Source organism: Lepisma saccharinum, chromosome 16 (genome assembly GCF_977018435.1).
Source record: "Lepisma saccharinum chromosome 16, izLepSacc3.1, whole genome shotgun sequence".
NCBI lineage: Eukaryota > Metazoa > Arthropoda > Insecta > Zygentoma > Lepismatidae > Lepisma > Lepisma saccharinum.
Window position 1 is genome coordinate 2039967 of NC_139244.1, and position 13663 is coordinate 2053629.

The 13663-nt window shown below is 38.8% G+C and overlaps 1 protein-coding gene across 13 annotated transcripts in view; it reads left to right on the forward strand.

Moving 5' to 3' along the window:
• The window catches only part of Msp300 (Muscle-specific protein 300 kDa), a 609326-nt gene that overhangs the window by 389388 nt on the left and 206275 nt on the right, over positions 1-13663 (forward strand). For all 13 annotated transcript variants that reach the window (XM_083137559.1, XM_083137560.1, XM_083137562.1 and 10 more), the window contains 6 exons: positions 1753-2079; positions 7640-7763; positions 8539-8735; positions 9477-9812; positions 10851-11126; positions 12607-12930. In XM_083137559.1, coding sequence (XP_082993685.1) covers positions 1753-2079; positions 7640-7763; positions 8539-8735; positions 9477-9812; positions 10851-11126; positions 12607-12930 — 1584 coding nt within the window. The remainder of the gene's footprint in view (positions 1-1752; positions 2080-7639; positions 7764-8538; positions 8736-9476; positions 9813-10850; positions 11127-12606; positions 12931-13663) is intronic.

Here is a 13663-nt window from a genome sequence, read left to right on the forward strand (position 1 = left end):
AGGTATGCAATATATTCACAGAGTATCGTGGAAAATTTCACACTATACCGACCATTCAATTTAGGTCCGTGTATGTTCATGTACGGGAGTGTACACAGAACACCCAAAAAAATGCATGCAATATTAACCAATCAATTCGTCTTTTCATTTAACGTTGGTATATCTTTCATTCTTTGTTAGCAAGCAAGGTTCCAAGAACAGAAAAAACAAAATGAAAACAGGAAATAAAGTTCGTGGAGACCTTAAGTCAACATTTATTGCGTTAATCTCGCAGCGAAGACTGATTAACGTCCCAACGTGAAAACATATACATCAAACAATTATTAACGAGAGGCCCGTCTTTTAAACCTCACAAGATTATATCAAAAATAGATCCAACAATTACTTCTCCCCTCGATTTACTCCACAGGTTTTATACATTAGGTCGTTACAGTTACGACAACAAGCAAGAATAAATTCAACTCAACCGCGGAACCATGTAATATCAAATATCTTTAACCAGTTAAATTCTCAACAACAAGTTATAGTAAAAAACTCCTTTTCCTTCTAGTAACAATTTATCCCCCTTTTACTTTTGATGCTCCCTTCTTCCTTTATTTTAACATTTTTTTTTGTAACAAACAAACGTTATCTCTCATTGTATTCTATCACCCCTCCTGAGACGCAATAATAAATTGCCCAAATGTACGCCTTGCTTAATTAATATTAAGAAGTTAGAAATTCTCCTTTACTTTTTTTGTACACGAGGAACAGTGACATCGACGCGCTTGCCCAAACAATTACGTGATTAATTCCATTTGCATACTTCCAATAATTCGACGCTTACGTTCTCTTTCTTTCAATTATTCGAACTGTAGATTCAAAGTATTTGAACCCGACGCACTTCACTTTATTTGATATGTCGCAAAAGAGGGATTTGACACAGTACATACCTCAATAGTCCATTCAAAACTGTTCCATCTGTCTAATCAAACTCTGCCATCTGAGCATCGAATGGGATTTGGCTTCCTTCTCGTCCGGTCGTCTCTTCCTTCACATTGGCATGACGAAACTCCGCTTTTCCCTCAATCACGGTTCCGTAGACAGCTCCATAGAAGTAGTGACAACGTGTATCTTGTAGAATACGCCGAACAGTCTGTTTTCACGTCAAACTGGACTCGGTACACGCAAATTAAATTCCTCTCAAAAATGTAGTCCTTCCGCTACTTAACTTCAAATGCGAAATTGTGAGAACGAGTCACTTTGATTGGTAGTACGAAGTACGGAGAGATAGTCCAAAACTATTGAGTGCAATTAGAATCCAAAATGCAAGTCTCGTCCCGCGAGACACCGTTCCACACTAATCGCACGTCATGCTCCTATCTCTCTCGCTCCTTTCCTGCGAGGAAAGACTGGCTGTTACGTGAAGGTCGGCCAGATCGGAACTGGTTCAGCTCACACGTTCGTAAATGCAGCACTGGGCAAAGATAGGTGGAGACACCTAGCGGCGACTGGCGCAACCAACAAACAAGCGAGACGCAAGGCGTACTACGAAGGAGGACTGTGAGGTCTTTTCTACGCGAAATATGACGTAATACTTCTTTATTACAAATCGCGCAGGAAAAAACGTCACATTACTTACTACCTCCTCATAGAGTTTTAAGGGAATGCTAGGAGTTATGATCTGCATTCATGTAATTTTACCTTATATTTCTTTGTTATTTGTGGAAATCAGTTGAGTTATATGTTAATGCAGTGAACTCTCTTCGCTAGGCTCTGCTGAAAGAGGTGGAAGGAAAGCAAGTTCTTCTGGAGACCCTGGAGAAGCGAGTGAGCAACATGCAGATGGAGTTGGAGAACCACGAGCACCAGCTGCTGGAGGGAGCCTTGCGGTCGCTGGCGTCCGAGCACAGTTCCCTGGTGGGCCACTTGAAGGAAGAAGTGAACAAACTCGGTGGAGCCATCGAAGTGAGGAAGAAGTTTGAAGCCGATCTGGAGAAAGTGAATAATTGGCTGAAGATCAAGAGTGGAGAGGTGAAGCCAGGCGGTTGGCTTCCTCTGAAAGCAGCCACCATCGAGAAGGAGGTGGTGCACCGCAAGGTTAGCGTTTGTCATCATCTTTTAAGGTTTGGTATTGTTAGAATGTAATAATCAGATTAAAAGTGATCAATGGGATTCAGCTAACAATGTTCAAAAGCTGCAATACATACAAGGCTGCCCTAGGACTACATTACGTAGTTCTCTCTGTACATACATCTTACTTAATTTCTCTCTAGCATTTGTTGTGGTTCTTTAAAAAAACATATTTATAACTAGAGCCCGGATTTATAAGGACAATCAAACAGTAAAATAAACAGAAAATCTGAAAAAAATATTTGTTTATTAGATCTATTATTACCTTATTCAAAGCTGTTGCAGTATGTAAGGAAGGTCATCCTGAGATTTTATTGTGTGAAGCTCCTGTGTCTGTCAGTGAAGAATGGTTTCTACAGTGAAAATGTTCTTTCCACATCGCATGACATCACAGGCGCATGTGAATAACACCACAGTTCTTCTTTGGTGAATTCCTCTTCAATTTCTTCACCAGAAATCTTTTTATAAATATGACACAGTGTTTTGTAACCGGGATTTTTCAGTAATAACTGACTGATCTTGTCGGACACAATTTTAGCAAGACTGAGTTTCTGAAGACAACGTTACTGAAAGTTCATCAATCAGAGAAAGTGAATGTTGCAATGCATTATTTCGAGCTTTCAACTGTGTTATAATATCAGGTAATTTGGAAAAATGATTATGGATGTACTGTATCTTTTCTTGGATGCGGTTTCTCCCGTGCGGCTATTTAGAAGCATTGACCTCATCGTCCCGATGCCATCATGTGATTGAAATAGGATTGAAATATGGCAGATTTGGGTAAAATATGCTATTTTAAACCAAAATCATAAAATAAGCAAGCATAACCGTTTCCTGCAGAAATAAGCATTTATAAGCACTTTCAACTTTAGTTAAATAGCTCATCAAGGTATGTAATACGAAGTATAACCTTTCTTCTTAGAAGTCTGGAAAAGAATTTGCATTTCACTTATAAATCCGGGCTCTATTTATAACCATTATACTGATTATTTTATAATATAACCAACATCTGTGGCAGAGTAGTTAACACAGCATACTACGACACCAGGGGTCCAGGGTTCACATCCCAGCATGGGCATGGGTGTTCTTTGTTAGTTGCCCTTCATCAATTTCATATTATTACTGCTCTTCATCATCGCAATTATCCAAAAGTGACAGTAAATAACAAAATACAAATGCTTTCAGGAGGGGCCAAAGCTTTAATGAAAAAGGAGTGTTGGAATATGGTTAGCTAAAAATAATGTAGCTATCACTTATCACTATGCACCTTAATTTTGCCTAATGTATTCATTGAAATTGAACTACCCATTAACACAATTGAATATATTGTGAAATTATGAATATTTTAAAGCAAAACTCAGAAGATTGCTATAATATAATTGCAGTGGAAATTTTTTGTATTAAAATTTATAAACATTTTCAACCACTTTGAATTGTTTCAATTTTCATGTATCATTATCCATGGGAACCTGTATCGGTTCAAAGTGGTATTCGCTCAGCCTTAGTTCTTAAACAATGTTTTCATATCTTTCAGAAAAACAAATCTTTTCACACTGTCTGCAGAGACATATTTTCCTGCCTCTTATCTTCTAATGTACTGTTTGTTGTATCATGTGCAGGTGTCTTTCAGGGACGGCGACAGGGGTGGGCACGGGTGGGCAAGCGCCCAACCAAAAATTCCTGTGCCCACCCGATTGCCCACCCAATGAAATTCAATAAGTACATATACTTGGAGATAGCTATATGAATGATTCGAAAAATAAGTGTATTTTGGTGTTCATAACATGTATGAAATGTTCAGATATTATCATCCCATAAAAAGCCAATTTTGTCATTAGAAAGTGAAAGTAATTACTAGAGCTATTGAAACAAAAACTGTGATTAAAAGGAGTTAGTAGGCTTAGGGGGCTCAAAATTATGCAGGGTATGATCAAGATTAGATCAGAATTTAGGTTGAACAACACAATACATTATTTCGACTTTTTAATTATTATTAGAATAATTTTATCAAGAAGACTTGGATGGGCAGGCCATGTGACACGAATGGCAGTGGAAAGGATAGTTTACAGGATTCTTGTTGGGAAACCTGATGGCAAGAGACCTGTAGGAAGGCCAAGACGAGAATGGAAGGATATCGTTGAGATGAACCTAAAAGAAATCGGCAATGATGAGAAAGATTGGATTGATCTTGCCCCGAATAAGGACAGATGGAAGGCTTGTGTTGCTGCTACCATAAACCTTCTCGTTTAAGTATGCTAGAGAGTATAATATAGTTTTAATTAGCTCTGCATTGAAATTCCAGAAGTGTCCCCTTTTTATTTCATTACAATTTTTATATACCTGTTATCTTGAAATATCAATATGGTATGCGAAATATCAACTTTATATTCATTCTACTAATAAGAAGGAATCACAATAATCACTACAATACTGAAGTGAATAAATTTTAGTAAACCAGTTATGTATGGGAAAAGCTACAGAGTGGCTTATCCTATTTAGACATTCTCGTCCCACACATAAATTTTGCCACATGAATCAGCCGAAAATGTCAACAGAATCTGTAGATGCAGCTGAAGTAAAGAAAAACATTGTCACGAAGTATCCAGAAGACGATTTTGTTAGTTTGTTTTTAAGCCCACTTGTATGCTCAGATAGGCTAATTGGGATTATACCTATAGTTTAACGTGTAGTCCGAACCCGTGTGCTTTGTGCTCCCACCAGAGGGGGTGGCGGGGGGGGGGGGGGTCGAACACGGGACGTCTTCATTATAATGCGACAGCATTATGCCATTGGGGAAAATATACAGAAAGAACTCGCACCAAACGTGGCATTTTATCACAACAGAAGATGCGTCCATTTTAAGAGGGTGATTGCCTGATACAAATATTTGAGACTTTCGGAAAACAACGTCATTGTTCACGAAATTAGCTGCCTTGATCCAGTAATGAAACGCTGTGCAATTGAAACTACCACCTCAACTTTCTAAGAGGTATGAACTAATGAAACTTCATTTTTGGAAGAGTAAGTTGTGTATGATTTGTTTAATTTTAAGTCATTTTTCTGCTAATTTTGATAATGACGACGATAAGGTCCTATGGTGATTAGATGAAACTAACGAAAGGGCGAAAACAAACACATGCTGACACTCAAAATACGAGTACAAACCCTCATAAATTATTACTTTGACATTGGTTCCAAGCGCCAAGGACTCGTTGCCCTGAAAGAAGAAAGTTTTCAGGTTATGCTGCACAGGGTAGAGGTTGACATTCTAGTGTGTTCGAAATTGTCACACCATATAACCCAAGTCATCTATGAAAAATAGATGATTTATTACTGGCACGGTGATCAACTTCGATGAATTCCTTGTGTCCTAAATCAAAAAATATGTTTATGTAACCATTCGTATATTGCTTCTCCCGCATTAGTAACATGCCAGTTCAGAAAACGAATAGCAACTTAGCTAATAATCTCTTAAATTCTGAACAGATTTTTCAATCTTACTTGTTTATTACTTATGTGTGATATTTTGTCAAAATAGCCTTTCATTAGCCTAGGAATACTTCCATGGACAATGAACAAAGAATTTGTTTTCCGTGTGTGCTTTAAATCATTCCTAATAAGGCGTTCCAAACATTCAGTGGTGGCGATTAGGAGGAGCGGGAATTGGGGGATGTAGTTCCCCCGCCACATTTTGCCACTTTTTGCCCCAGCACTATGGCCTGTCTATGCTAAGCCTTTTCTACCAAGAAAAAGTATATTATCCTTGCCCGTCAAATGTTGGCACCCAATCGCCGCTACTACAAACATTCAGATAGATTTGTCAGTTGTACAAACCTTGTAAGCTAAGAAAAGTGACCCCCAAGGAGTAAGAAAACTCTTTCAGTCAAAAACTCATACGATGAAAATACTATACTCAGGAACATGCATTTAAATTACGAGAAACTTCAAGATTGTCTACCATCACACTTTCTATCATTGTCACCTAATACAAAATCAAGTATGTGCCTTGTATTTGCAACACAAGCTTAAACCCTAATTCACATTTATTTCACTGTATTAACATGCATGAAAGAATGTGATTAGAATGTATGGCTGGGGTATGGCTGTGTGTGGGTAAACACTTCCTTGAAATAATTGTGTCCATCAGAGACAAAGCGAAGAAAATGGAACAAGATGTGAGAATAGATTAGAAAAGAATAAAGAGGAAAACAAGAAAAGGAAAGGGAAAAGAAGTAAGAGGAAAATCGGGAGTGTAAGAGAGAGGGGGAAGTCTTACATATACATATAATATACTGTGTATGTTATATGTGTTATATACGTATATATATATATATATATATATATATATATATATATATATATATATATATATATATATATAGTATATTATACTAGAGCATTCCCTGACATTCGCTACGAGACTCGGCGGCAAGCGGCCGGGCGTCAGCGCTTGTCTTTCCCGGTGAACGGGGTCCGCGACAGTCGCTCGCTACAGTCTGTTTTTTCGCTCTCCCTACCTTCGCTCTCTTTCCCCTTCTGTTGACGTTGCAGACTGACGCCAGTATAATCCTCCCTCGGAAGTTGTGTTGTGTCGTGTCCGTGTGTTGAAGATTGTGGCTTAATATGGCAGCACAAAAGTTTACATTTCAACAAAGGATTTATCTTGTCGAGTGTTACTTCGGAAAGAGGGATTGTGGAGAAGTGCGACGACGTTTTGCAACGAAATTTCCTGGTGTTCCCGTTCCACATAGGACCACTATATTAAACCTCGTAAAAAAGTTTAGAGTAACAGGGTCAGTTCTGAATAAAAGTGGAGAGAAAAATGGGGAAATCTAAAAAATAAAGTATACAAAGACAATCCGCACACCATCTGTGAGTTAAAAGACAGTATTGTACAAGAAATCGGGATAATTACAGTAGACGAACTTGCACGTGCAAATGACAATTTCCTTCGGAGATGCCAGGAATGTGTTGCAGCAGAGGGACATCATATTCAACACCTTCTGTAGTCAAGGTTAGTACAAAATATGAAAACTGTAATTTTAATAGCCGATTCTAGCGACTGTCACGGACCCCGTTCACCGGGAAAGACAAGCGCTGATGCCGGGCCGCTTGCCGCCGTCTCTCGCAGCGAATGTCAGGGAATGCTATGTATGTATGGTCTTACATTTATACTGCCCACTCTAATTTATCAATAAGGAGCTTCTGCCCACCCGGTCGAAAATTTCTGGCGCCGCCCCTGGTGTCTTTACAATCTAGCACTTTTATTTTTAGTCAGGAGACTTTTACACACATGTATGAACTCCTCTTACCACAAAAATGTGATACCACAAGTGCTGTACAATCTAGCACTATTAATGTTAGTCATGAGACCTTTACACACATTTACGTACTCCTCTTACCACAAAAAGAAAATGTGATGCAGTGCTGATACATCCAAAATCTTTTCTTCTGTTTTTATTCATCTTCCTGTATCATCATTTCATCATGATAAGATAATAACGTATTAATGTTGTTGCTTTTGCAGAGCTTTGAAACGGAAGTGAAAGATTTTGGCGAGGAGAGCTTTAGTGATGTACAGAGGCAAGGGAACAGCTTGCTCAAGGACTGCAGTGACATCGACAAGAAGAGACTGCAAGCACACCTGGAAGGTTAGTTGCATGCTGAGTATTTTATTGATTGAGTATTTTATATGTGAATAAAAACAAGAGGGGAAGCACAATAGTGAATAGTTTGATCACAAATGGAATCCTTATTACAAAAAAGTTCACGCAAATATATACAGTGTGGTAACACAAGGAAATGTGTGCATTTTGCTTTAATCATTCAGTTTTTGCTGTGACAGTGATTTTGATTGTAGTCAGATGGCATAAGAAAACAAATACATGCATACTAACAAATACGGTATTTGACAGCAAATAAGATACACTTTTTTCCTTTAAAAATAGGCCTGAGTCCATCTTATGCACCAATACTCAGTTTTTGATTACATTCATTTTCCTACATATTACTTTGTATTAATTGTAAATTCAGTGATTAAGATTATGATCAATTTGTAATGTTACAGTCACAGTATGTGTTCAGTATGCACACCATATGTCTGAATACATGCTTCAATTATACACTCGCAATTGCATCAAGATGTCTGCTAGTGTGGTGGTGGTGATTCGGGAGATAGCCCCTGTGATCCTTTCTTTGACGTGACCCAGTCTCTTTATTTCCTTGGCAAATGCATTGCTTTTATGTGTCCCCAGAAGTAAAAATACAGGGTTTTTAGGTCTTGTGCCTGTGGTGGCCATTCATCTATGTTACGGGACTTTTGCCTCACCCTGTATATTGTATTAAATGAGTTGCCATGGAGATTGAATTCTGGATACCAGAGAATGGACTTGGACCAGTTAACTAATGAATTATGTCTTCTTCCAGACGTGGCCAACAAGTACGACACTCTGATGAACCAGGTCCAAGGTAAAGTTGGATCCCTGAACGACCTCCTGCAGGGAAGAAGGGAGTTTGAGTCTGAGGTCGATCGCTGCCACCACTGGCTCAATCAGGCGGAGGTGGCCATGTCCGCAGAAATCAGAGCTCCCAATATGAGCCTGCTGGACGAGCAGCTGGCGAAGGTGGGTGGTGGTGATTATTTATTAACTAAGACTTCTACAAAGAAATTCTGCAATGTGGCCCTGCAATTTAAAAATTAACAGGTTTTTTTAACAAACAAAATATGTTATTTTTCAGTTGTTGACTAAATCACAAGTAACAGAATTATTATTTTATGAATGTGAATTTTAATATGAAAAGAACTGTATGTTTCAATATACATATAAAACTTAAAAATAGCATGGCCCTGGCATTTTTGTAAGCTGATACAGAATTTCTTTTCATCCCCCCACTCTCTTTTTTCTATTTTTTATCTTTCTTTCTTTTCTGCTTTTCCAATCTTAGTGCTTATACAAGCATTGTTCTGTTTCTTCAGAAGTAATCAACATGACAAAATGTATGTTCAATGGATACCCAGTGTAATACATTTTTATCAATTCATGATAATTATCCCAAAAAGAAAACTGGGTAAAATTTTTGTAAATGATGATTTCATGTGAAAGTTTAATTCATGTACCCTAAATCTAAGCCTTTTCAAAACCAGAGCATACAAATTACATATTTATATTCATAAAAATAATTACAACATAGCAGAATTTTGTGCAATTTTACAGGCTATTTATAGATATATTTTATCAGTAAAATTATTGGTAATATGCTTATATCAGCCAATACCGATACAATATCTATTAATCTATTCCATTTTTAAATATTAGTAATATCTGTTGATGACTTTCCCTCTCGTTTTTTTTTTTTTTTTTCAGTATGACAAGCTGAACCAGGAAGCTGGCTCCTTGACGGAGCAGATCGAGAAGGTAATGCAGCAGGGGAAGGCCATCCTCCCCACGGTGAGTGAGGCAGACAAGTTGACCCTGTCGGAGGAGCTGAGTGCCATCAAGGACAAGCACTACCGCATCTCAGGCATGATCAGGGACCGGCTGGACGGCCTCAAGGAGACAATGAAGCAATTCAAGGTGGCGGCTGCCAAGATCGAGGAGAGCGTCAACTTCATGACGGAAATCCAGAAAGATATCAAGGAGCTGAACAGACCTGTCGGCAGCAAGATAGAGGATGTGCAGGGAATGCTCTCGTCCTATGAGGTAGGTGGTTTGAAAATCAGAGGTTTAACAGCAGTAAATAGTCTTTAGGGTCACATTTTGTTGACTGTTGTAGTCCACAGGTGAAAACGAAAGCTTGTTGTATGAATTTCTGACCCATAGCTCTTGGACAACACTTGAAGCAAGTGCTGAGCTGGTATTGATGTATTGGAATCAGCTGATATCAATGGTATCAATATGAAAGTAAAGATTGGAATTTAATCAATACCAGCTAATAGTTTCCATAGTCTGGGTGTTTTTCGGAGTCTGTAAAAATGCTGCAAAACATTTTCGCAGAGTCTTATTATCCTGTATTCAAGGCACCAAATGGTCATAAATTAGGCATTTATGGAAAATTTTAGGCATAGTTTACACAGAAGATTTGCAGGGGTGTTGAAAAACGATGGATAAATCATAGCATGTGCTGGAGTGCTCATAATCATGAAGGGTATTCTGTTTTCATGTTTACTACAAATCTTCTCACACAAAGATACCACTCTGTTGGAAATGACAGTAATAAATAAGGTTTTGGTTAGTGATAATAAATAATATATTTAGTCTATCTGCCATAGTTGTGACCATCAACACAAGTGCACATGTGTTGACTGGATGAGTGCAGTGCCAACATAGGGATGGATTGGATGAGTAAAATTGCTGAAACTACATTGAAGTTTCTGTAAATTGACAGAAAAATATGTAAAGAGGGTAGTTAAGAGTTTTAAAAGTCATCATAAACACAACAAAGTGAGTGATAATTAACAAAACAACTGTATGCGTACAAATGAAATACTGGTCTGAAACACACATTGTTGATTCTACCTACTTTTCCAATTGTGGGATATTTGTTCTCTTTATCTAACCTCATCTTCCACTGTCAGACAGTAAGAAAGTCAGGCATGGCAAGAAGAACAATGCATTATGTAGAAATTGTTGAATAATTGACCTATTTTTTTTTTACCATTGGGGTGGCTCCTTTAGTAGCCTGGCCATGAAGTGCCCTCAGCATAAGTGATGCTAACACCTACCTTCTGTTATTTCCAGAAAATCCTAGGAGACCTGAAGGCATATAAAGGGAAGCTTGGCGACCTTCAGCTCGGGAATGTAGGAGAGCTACAGGGAATCCTCCAACAGCAAGATGATATGATTCAGCAGATCGAAAGCCAGATTGCACGATTGCGCCAACTGCTTCTCCTGCGGGAACAGTTCATTGCCCTCATAACAGAGATCATGACCTTCATCACCAAGTACACGGAAATAGTGAAGGACATTGAGAAGTCTGGTCAAACTGTCCAGGAGAAGATAAAGAAATATGATGACGTAAGTACAGAGCTATAAATTCTACAAGGCATTACCAGCATGTTCATTGAAATAAACAACTACGTTTGAATTTTTGAAAATTGTAATATTACCATAATTCTTTGATATGCATACATACTTTGCTTGAACTTTTAGCAGTGTCTGTTCTTAAAATTAATTCTAAATTGTCGGTAGCTCAGTCGTTAGGGTGTCTGACTACCATGTGAGAGACCCAGGTTCGATCCTGGCGGGGGAGAACCGGGATTTTTCCAGCTGTTCAAGAGGCTCCGGTGCCCACCCAGCATCGTACAAAGTGAGTACCTGGAGGAAACTCTGGGGGGTAAAGACAGCCAGGGGCATGGTGCTGATCACATCACTCCCACCTTCCGCTGTGATGAAGAAAGTGTGGGGCCCTAACTCCACACTCCCTATATGTTTCCATGGCATGGTGCAAAGCACAGGGGAGCACTTTACTTTTGCTTTACTTTACTATTTTCTAAATCGTTAAACCTGTTTCCTCAAGTCTCTCTTGTCTCGGTATATATATATATATTTTTAATTTTTTTTTGCAAGACTGTTGAAATATTATTGTTGAAAAATGTCATACAGAATTCATATGAGAGATAATGTTACCTGATTTTATGAAAATTCTGAAATGACATAGATTTTGTTTTCAAAGAATACCCTAATCACACATTGAAGTTCGATAATTTCCAAGCACTTCTGAATTATTATGACTCACAACAGGGTACATTATTACAATGAGGCAACATTCAGCAAACTATGCATGAAGAGTGCCAGAAATAGGTGAGTTACATCTATGAAGGCATAGGTTTCTTTTATCCTGTCTGATTTTTGCCCAGTAATACTGTAACTCCTGCTCATAACACCAAAATGGTTGAGGGAACTTACTTGGAAACGCCCCCATGGCAGAGTGGTTAGCACATCGTGCTACAATACCAGGGGTCCCAGGTTCGAATCCCGGCCTGGGCATGGATGTTTGTGAGTGACCATTCATCAATTTCATCATATCATCACTCATCCCATCTTCGCAAATTAGCCAAAAGTGGCACAAAAAGCGAAGTAAAATACAGCAAATCAATCAGTCAATTGTACATCAGAGAACATTCCTCTCGGTGGCCAAGTACAAGACTTTCGTTTTTTCCACTAAAGTTCCTGGGATCAAATTCCAACTTGAACGTCAGTGGCATGTTTTGAAAATTTTGACCTACTTTACAGCAACAATTCTTATCTATTACTTATATTATATATTAATTAGATATAATAAAAATAAAACGACAACACAGACATGCATTTAAATCAGAAACAAAAGTCCTAAAAGGAAAAAAAAAATTTAAAAAATCTTCTTTTCTATGTTGGCAGCATCGTAAGGAACCCAAGGTGTTTTCTTAATGGAAAGAGTACTGCTGCCATTTGGGATGGTTCAATTGTAAGGTACATGACAGAGCAGCTAATGTTTCTTTTTCTTTGTTAAATCCAGGCAATTTTGAAGATCCAAGAGTGTGAGGCGATGCTGGCATCAGCATCAGACAAAGGGCAGCAGATCGCAGCCGAGGGCTCAGCATCCGACAGGAACACCATCACAGAGCAGCTGCAGTCTCTGAAGCAGCAGATCCAGGCTCTGCGAAGAGCGGTGGAGAAGAAGCGGGAGGAGCATGAGATGACGGCAGCAGAGCATCGGAAGCTGGCTGCTGAGTTGGAGGCAGCCCTTGACTGGCTCCACCAGCACGAGGCAGAAGTTAGGTCACGGCCTCTACTGGATCGCAGTGCAGCGAGCGTGGAGACCGAACTGGACAGACATAAGGTTCGTGTTTTAACCTTCTCAGTATGCTTCAAAAGTAAAACAGTGTTCACACAATTCTGATGGCTTATATTTTTAAATTTTATCAGTAATTATGGTCTCAGGATTTAAAAATTATTCTGTCTTGAAGTTTTCGTGGTGACATGTGATGAATAGATTCTCTCAAGCTATTGACAAGATGAGTTCTGGAGCAGTTTCCAAGCTTTCGAGAGATATCGCTACCCTCATCTTCAGGATAGAAGTGCACTGCTGAGCATGAACCCAGTTTATACATATTTGAAGATGGCCCTCACTGACGAATGGGAGAGGAAGGAAAAGTTTACAGGATTCTTGTTGCGAGACCTGATGGTAAGAGACCTGTAGGAAGGCCAAGACGAAGATGGAGGGATAATGTTGAGATGGACCTAAAGGAAATCACTAAGGATGGAAAAGATTGGATTGATCTTGTCAGGATAGATACCGATGGAAGGCTTGTGTTGCTGCAGCCATAAACCTTCGGGTTTAAGAAGGCTAGAGTGTTAGTTAGATGGCCCTCATTGAATAGACTTCAGCAACATAGAAATTATCGCTAAATCATCAAACTACTGGGATTGTATTATCAAAGAAGCAATAGCCATTTGTGGAAAAGAGAATCTCAATTGTGACCAAGGGCTACAATTGGACCTTGCCTAGCTAGATATAGTGAAACAGCAGTGTGGATACATTAGACATGGCTCCTGATTGGTCCACCATCTTC